The following is an 8,640-nucleotide window of genomic DNA, read 5'->3' as shown; positions in this document are numbered from 1 at the left end:
TTGGTTTTTTTATTTTCCATACATCATACAATTTTGAAAATATTTTGACATGTTTTGAACTGTTTATGGATAATTTCAAATTTTTTTTTTTCCATAAATATTAAGAACCGAAAACTTTATTTTAATGAATAATGTACCAGAACCTAACCAGAATTTTTAAATTAAATAGATTCTTTTAGGGTCAAAAATAAAATAATTTTATCTATCATAATTTAATGGGATTACTGTTGTGTGTATAAACTATGTATGGACATATGAGTTTTCTAATATTTTTCATTCTATTGACTAATCCATTCCGGATAGGTATTTAAAATTATTATTCCTTAAGTTATCTAAATTGCCTGGAACCGGTACCGATATTATTTAAAACCGATACCTTTATTTTTTTTAATCAAAAAACCTAATCGAACCGGAACAGTTAATTTATTTTTGGACAACCAGTACTGACAAATGCATAAGGTTCCAGTCCCTGATTGGAACACGTACGTAGTTGAGGATTTGTCATTAAAAACCCGGGTGGTCACCCATCCGGGAGCTAGTGACCAGCTCGGTGCTTGACCTCAAAACACGTTAGTGACTGCGGTCAACCACCGAGCGTCACCTGCAGGACACATTTTTTTTATATTTTCTCAATTATTGTATAACATAATATCATAATGGATCAATCATACATTTACAGTATAATAGTATGCATTATATTATATAGTGTTTAACAGGAAGACCTGACAAATGAAATAACTTTTGTTCTAATCAATGTTTTTATATTTTATAATTTTTTTGTTAGATGGATAATATTATAGCGTTTTTATTTTTAATTAACACAAAATTTCAATCTGATTAAAATTTTCAAAATACGAGTAGCCAATTCGTTAATCTGGATTTTAGAAAACTTGGGATTTTAAGAACATTTGTCCATGTCAAGTGGCTTAATTTTTATGATTTTTTAAAACGTCAACATCTTTTGATGTATATAAGACTCATTAGTTTGAAAGGCAATAACTTTTTTTTTTTAAATTATTAAAGTTATTTCGTTTGTCAAGTCTTCCAATTACGTCATTTATACAGGGCGGTTATTTTTAAAGGCGTACACTGGTTTTATCAAAGGTATAATAGCAGCTATTTTAACGTTTTTGCAAATATTTATTTTTTTTTAAATTTACTATCTTACTATTTCAATATTTTTTTGACCAATATAAAATCAATTTTCCGAGCGGAAAATCAAACGATTATTAGGTTGTTGAGCTTAGTTATGAATTATAATCTACAAGCACCTTTTAATTAAAGTTTTGATGAGTGGTGTTGTAGTGGATCATTATTTTGCAAGATACTCACCCCTGTTAGCCACTCCAACCACATTCTTCAAAACTTTAAATACTTATTATTATATAACTAAGTCAATTAGTTACTACAAGTAGTCACTCGTTTAAAATTTGAATCGTTCGTATACTGAAATTTTCAATAAAAACTGTTCGGAATATGAAATTAAAAATGTATGATAATATGCTCAAAAAAGTTAAAACCTTTTCTTTGTCTTCGTTTTGTTTTGCGTAATAACTTTTAATTACGTGCGTTAAAATAAAACAATATATTTCCAAAAACGTTAATACTCTTCGGAGGTCTATGCTAGCGAGTATAGTGCCTTTTAAAAAAAAATAATAATAAACCCCGACACAGCGTACCTATAACGTTAAATTGTGCAGGGCAAAAACGGTAGAAATAAAATACATTTTCACAAAATTCTTTTATAATTTTATATATTCTGATATTCACACACTTATAATGAAAGGTAGATTTTTACACAGTAATGGCATAATACGATATAATATTATTATATTACAAATTAAAATAATAGGTAGGTATATATTATATATTATTATCGGCATGATATTTACATAATGATGTTTGTATAGTTATTTTTAAGAAAAACAATTAAAAAAAAGAAAAAAACTAAGTACACATTTGTCTATAAGTTTATAAATCGTATCTCTGAAAACGATACACATCAATATATGTATTTTTATTATAATATTATATTATATAGTTATATAACGATCAAAATAACAAAAAAATAAAAATAATAAAAATAAAAATTACATAATATATATTATATACTTATCTATCGAAACGTAGGTAAATAATGATAATAATAATAATACAATTTATAATATATTTTAATTATATAGTATATAAACGTCTAATAATAATTATAATATGTTTTCAATAATACATTTATCGTAATATTATATATAATATATAGATCATATTTGTTTGGAACATAAACACTTACACACGTAGAGATACACAATTATAATAATACACACATAATAATAATATATATAATATTTATCTTAGGCTAACACATTCATATAATATATAATATAATCATATTAGGTACTATAATATATATATAAACATATATTATAATTTATAATAACGTAACACATAATATAATATAGTTTTATAATATGTAATAATAATAATAATAATTTATTAATATTGTTCACCTGTACAGGGCGCAGCCTCAAAATACTATATAATGTACAATATATTATAATAATATTAATATATTGTTATAGCGCACCCGCCGCTCAAAAGATAAATATAAATGTTTAGGATTAAAACAAAAAAAAAAAGCACTAAAATTTCGAAGGCAAAATGGTTACCTTTACGATGGTGGTTGCGGTTACGCGGTGAGGGGGTTTGTCTCGTTTCAATCGTACCCGCCGACGTCATTATAATAAAATATACCCAAACTTTGGGCGAGTTTTCGTAAACGTATTGTATATCGATGGCCATCATTAAAGCGGACAATAATACGCGATACATTGTTTAAATATTATCTCACAAGTCACAATAAATGTATGAAATTGTTATTCAGTCGAGTTTCACCGTTTTTTAGGACTTGAATGGATTTTCTTTTTCATTACCATCGTACACTAATATCTACAACAATTAAAAAGTCGATATCTACTTATGTAATACAATATATATATATAGATAAGAAACGGATAAAGGGAATATAAAAAAACAAACAGAATTTAATAATATTATATTATGCTATACTTTGTTAAACGGTACTTGGATGGTACATTTTTTTTTTGGGGGGGGAGGTAGTTGACACAGAACTTTTCATCTATTATAGTAATAATATTATGTATACGTGTGCAGCGCTCTTCAAGCCATCGATATCATTGTATTACCCACGTCGAAGTGTATATTATTATGATATGACGAGCGACGAACAGATTTTCACCTATGAGGAGCATATACCTCGATATATAATTAAACAATAATAATATTATAGCCTTATAATATGATGTATTATTATACAGTCGAACGGGGGAAAAATAATAATATTTTGATGGGAGGAGGTGACCGCAGGGTCGGCATGCGAATGGAAGTGATGGCGAATTCAGTACCTAACCTGACAGGCGAACGGGAGACTTTAACGACACGACTCTGAGACGACTCTGAGACGACTCGAGTTGACGTACAGGGTACTTATATTGTTATGAGATGGATGTTGCTTGACCTATATATAGTGTAACCTAACTCTGTAACAGTCGGAACAAGCAGGATTCCAGAGCAGGGTGTCGCGAAAAAATAAAATTGGAAGAAAATTTAAAAGAACATACAGGTATAGGCAATATAAAAATTCTCAAATCGTATTATTTAATATATTTTGACATTTATCGACATTAATATTATTTAAAAAAAATTGAATAAAGTAGGAAGTTTTTTTCGTTTGGCGATGTCTGCATCGCATACTTAATATATGGCTCGCAAAAGCGTCTAATCTAGTGGAAAACCATCTAGGACGTTCCACTGCTGCAAACAGGTGTCGTAGCAATAACACAATATATCTAATGACTTTATTTCCGAGAACACGCTTATTTACAGTAACATTGATATAATATAATACTATGTCTAAATGAACAACTTTGGGGCTTGTCGAACTGCACTCATTATCCAAACCGAAATGTTAGAATCACATCACTCGGGGGGTTGATAAGGTATAATGTTCGAAGTGGACTCGATCCGATCATTCAGCAGAACTTATGAACAGATATTAGTTCTAGATGACTATAATAATTACAATAATTATTTCGTGCGTGCTTCAATCGAATGAGTAGGTGTTAAAAGGACGTTAGGTAACTAATTTAGAAATAAACACAAATGCATATTTTTATATTATTATTTTCAAATTTAGAAGATGATATTTAAATAAACTGTAGCTACTTATTTATTTGAAGGAAAAAACTGAGTTCCATGTCATTAGTTTTGAATTGTTGACATAATATTATGTATGTAATTATTATAAGAAAAACAATAAACTTATTTAGATATCATAATATTAAGTGGACGCCTAAGCATTGTTGTCATAACAAATTTTCGTTCACTAGTTTCAATAGTGTGCTGTTAGTTTTAATATTAGAGTGAAACGACTTATTATAGGTAAGAAAATTATTTAAATTTTCAAGCGAGATATTTTGATGATTTTTAATTCGTGACATTTTCGCCGACGCTTAAGCACATATAATGTTCGTTATTGAAACCACCCATTGAGGGTGGCGAGTGCCTACTGCACCGTTTCCAACGCTGCTATAATGGTGATAACCGGGATTATCCCGATTCACCTGCTCGCTTTAGAAAACACAGAATTGGAGCGATCGTGGAAGAATGGCAGTGACTCAGAAATCGCCAAATTAGAGGCCAGAAACGATCGAAACCTGGAGAGACAGGAAGCGGGGGCAAATAAATGTTCACGTGACGCAGTTCTTGACGGGACACGGATGTTTCAACGAATATTTATTAAGATTCGATAAGAGGAACAATGCAGTGTGCATGTACTGTGACAATCTATACAACTACACAGAACACACGTTTATCGTATGCGGCACGTGGTGGCGAGAACGGCGGAGTTTGGAAGTGGAGCTCAACATGGATATCACTCCAGAGGGGATGGTTGATGCAATGTTACGGTCCAAGTCCAAATGGGATGCAGAGGTCAGTTTCATTACGGCGGTCATGGGCAAGAAGGAATAAGCGGATGAGCGTAAAATGCAGGCAGCAGGGAGACCAGAATAAAAAATTTGAATTAAGTAAATTGTTGTGGCTCGAAGAGCAAAATTACGGGGATAGAGCCCAGTGTTGTTTGTAAATATTAAATTGTTAGAGATAGTAAGTGGGGGATTGGCACACCACTTCTCGTGTTTTTTTGTGGTTTTTTCAATAAACGATGGTCAGTAGGGGCAAGTAGTGTGACGCGAAAGCAAACGTTAGCCCCTGCTGATCAATGCCAAAAAAAAAAACATAATGTTCTTACCCAAAAGTTTGATAATATAGGTCAATATAATATTCATTCTAACATTAAAACTAACAGCACACCATTGAAACAAGTGAACAAAAATTTCCTATATCGTAGGTACTACGACGTCGTAAAACGGAGACAACGAACGCGTATGTGTCGCGTAATCATAATATTATATATTACATCTAAACAATAGTTCATTGATTTGATTATACGAATTACCTATTCTTCGGACGCGTCCGTCGATAACCGTAAACAAAACACAAATTCTAAGTGGGTATTATATTGAATAAAACCAAACGATTACAGGATTGTAATATATATAGGCAATAAATGACGAGTGCAAAATTCGAACAGTATATTATTACCTCTTTCTGCCCCGGGTGCAGCACTTCGGCCAAAAAACGAGTGCAATTCGACTCGGCCCACGTGATTATAACGCTGCGCGTACATATTACATTTTTAATAACATTTAAATTATATTCAGTTGGATTTCGTAATAGTGCGGGGACCTGTATACGGGGGTTATATTACGCCTACGCGGGGCGGGGGGGGGGGGGTTTCGATATCGGCTAAACGTTATGACGGATTTTGTTGATGGTATTAAATTATTATATATTGTAGTGTCGATTCACGACAAATTCATGTTGAAAGTCTGAAAAATAAAAATTGGTCGTTGTGCAGTATAGTTTTGCAGTATATTATGCGCCGTGCCATTTCCAACGACAGAAAACATAGCGTTACTTCCGACGAATTATTCTCGTCAAGCGTTTCCGACAAATTGTTAAGTACCTATAGGTAGGTAGGACAATTTGTGCCTTCGGGTGTATATTACCTACGGTTGCTCTTTCGATTCTCGTTCACCTATATATACATTTTTTAAAACTATTTAACCGTGCGTCTCCGAAAATAACATTTCAGAACAATTTTTAGTATGTCCAACAAAACCTTGTATGCGCCGATGATAACCCAGTTGGAAACAAATCGAAATTTATTTAACATTTTTTATTTACACACTATAAAACCTAACGAAGAGTAAAATATGTACTAAATTAATATTAACCTGTATAGTGTCGTATCATATAAAATAGATGTTCTATATGTAATCGAATCGGTTGGATTCGAATAGAGAGGGAAAAAAATTGAAAGATGCGTAAGACAGGACGTGTCCAGTAAAATATTTAGTGTCTGTGACGGCTTACCCATCGGTATAATATTATGATTTACAGATATCTGTACCTATAGGTATGTTGTTCGCGAATCATTGATCTGTTTACGAACTTTTGCCGTTTTTTATGGTTTCCCAAACCGTCGGAAACAAATGCGACACCTTAGAATATTAATCGGTTGTCGCACCGGCCAAGTATAACATGGGCTCGGTGGTGGGGTTGGCAGGGGTGAATCGGAGAGGTGGTCTTCCGGTGGCGATCCACACACAATTATTATGTGGTGATGAAAACATATGGATAGCCAATGGGGGGGGGGGGGGTAAGACTTGAGTTGTTTTTCACGAACTCAAACTTGATTTTTTTACTAGAACGCAGTTCGAACTTTGTCAAACTTTCAAAAATAATTTAACCATAACAAATTTTAAAATATAATAATAGTAGTAAAAGAGCACTTAAAACAAAACAAAAAAAAAAAAAAATTAAAACTAATCTTCTTCGTCGTACTCGAACCGTTCGAACTTGATTGTGCCCGAATATACTATTCGAAATTTCTTAAAGTTCGAGGTGTTCGAAGAGTTCGAGAAACGACCACTAAATAAAATATAAATTTTACTACACACGATATCATCACAGATTATATTATAAAACCAGACGGTGCATTTTCTCTATCCAAGTCATGTAATATTCTCATAAATGTAAACATACCAAAACCTACCTCGATTCAGTATCTCCACTAACAGGAAAAACAAATCTTATGATAAATTATTGATTACTAACTAGGTACGCTTAACTGATATTTAGCACTCACGTCAAATTCCTGACCATTGTAATATTATAGTAAAGGTGTTGTACAATAATTTATTCTTCATATTACGTGATACTACTGCACCGGGGCAGGTTCGAGTCATCAGTAAATGCAGAAGTGCACCGTCTGGGGTTTTACATAACACGTGATATCATCATCGTTATAATAAAATATATTATTATATCGTACGCGATAAGCATATCTCGTTATAACGATATCGTTTACAAACGATGGTTACATATAATATATAACATTATATAACAATATTATAATACGACTATTTCATCAGCCTTTGTTGCGCCGCGGACTCCTCGAGCGGCCGTTCAGACGTGCGTGGCCAGCGTCTGCCGTTTGGCCACGCCGATGTGATAGTTGGGCCCGACGGGCACGGTGGCGGCGGACGGACCGTGGCCGGCCGCGGCGGTTTTCCGCTTGCCCTTGCCGACCGAGCTGTACGGCGGCGGTTCGGGCCGGCCGTACGCGTCGTACTTCTGCAGCGGCCGCGGAGGCTGCGCCGGCCACTGTGCGGACGCGGGCCGCAGGTAAGGGTTGCCGTACGTGGCCGAGTACTGGAGCAGCGTGGCCGGGTCGCCGCCGGTGGACGTCCTGGCGGTCGCGTCCAAAGACAGTTTGGGCGACGGCGACGAGGACGACGACGAGGACAGAGCGATGACTGTCTGCGGCGGCGGCATTGGGTTTAGGTCGTACAGCTTGTCGGCAGCTATGTAGCCGTTGTTGCTGCTGGTCGGCCGGTCCTGCGAGGGGCGAAAAAAAAGTAGAAATTAAAATCGCAGCCGCATAATCGTCATAATAATAATATTATTATGATTTATGATCATCTAGAGATGTACAATCTACTTAATTTTTTTTTTTATATATACTATATCCGACAAAAAACACGTAAATTCTGTAAATTTGGTGACTTTTAATATTTTTGTTATGTTGTTATAACCCCCCCCCCCCCCCCAGACCTACTCGCCGCTACCCATTATTCATAAACTTATAATATTATGGTAACGCTCGTATTATTTATCGGGTAGGTATTCATGCAGGTATTATACAATTATAACTATTTTTATGTACCTTTAGTAGTGTATTATTAACTTTTGCATAATATATTTTAAATCATTATTTTATATGAACGTAAATATTAAAAATGTACCTATAAATGACGTGGTGAATCAATCAAATCAGGTTCATCAGGCACATCAACAGCGGCGATACCATCATAGACAATAGACCACGATAAAATCAAACTTGTTAATTAATGTTACGGTAATTAATGGTCATAATAGTTGATAGTATCTATGGTATATAATACTTATAAACACACTAGGTATCAATAGTTGTGGGCG

At 33.8% G+C, this 8,640-nt stretch overlaps 1 protein-coding gene across 1 annotated transcript in view; it reads right to left on the bottom strand.

Annotated features, from left to right (window-relative positions):
• Positions 1 to 3,100: 3,100 nt before the first annotated feature.
• The window catches only part of LOC100570201 (irregular chiasm C-roughest protein), a 254,376-nt gene continuing 248,836 nt past the window's right edge, over positions 3,101 to 8,640 (bottom strand). The window contains exon 11 of the mRNA XM_029491102.1: positions 3,101 to 8,040. Within this exon, the coding sequence (XP_029346962.1) occupies positions 7,609 to 8,040 (432 nt within the window). The 3' untranslated portion in view covers positions 3,101 to 7,608. The remainder of the gene's footprint in view (positions 8,041 to 8,640) is intronic.

Source organism: Acyrthosiphon pisum, chromosome X (assembly GCF_005508785.2).
Source record: "Acyrthosiphon pisum isolate AL4f chromosome X, pea_aphid_22Mar2018_4r6ur, whole genome shotgun sequence".
Classification (NCBI taxonomy): Eukaryota; Metazoa; Arthropoda; class Insecta; order Hemiptera; family Aphididae; genus Acyrthosiphon; species Acyrthosiphon pisum.
This window is presented reverse-complemented; position numbering and strand designations above follow the sequence as displayed.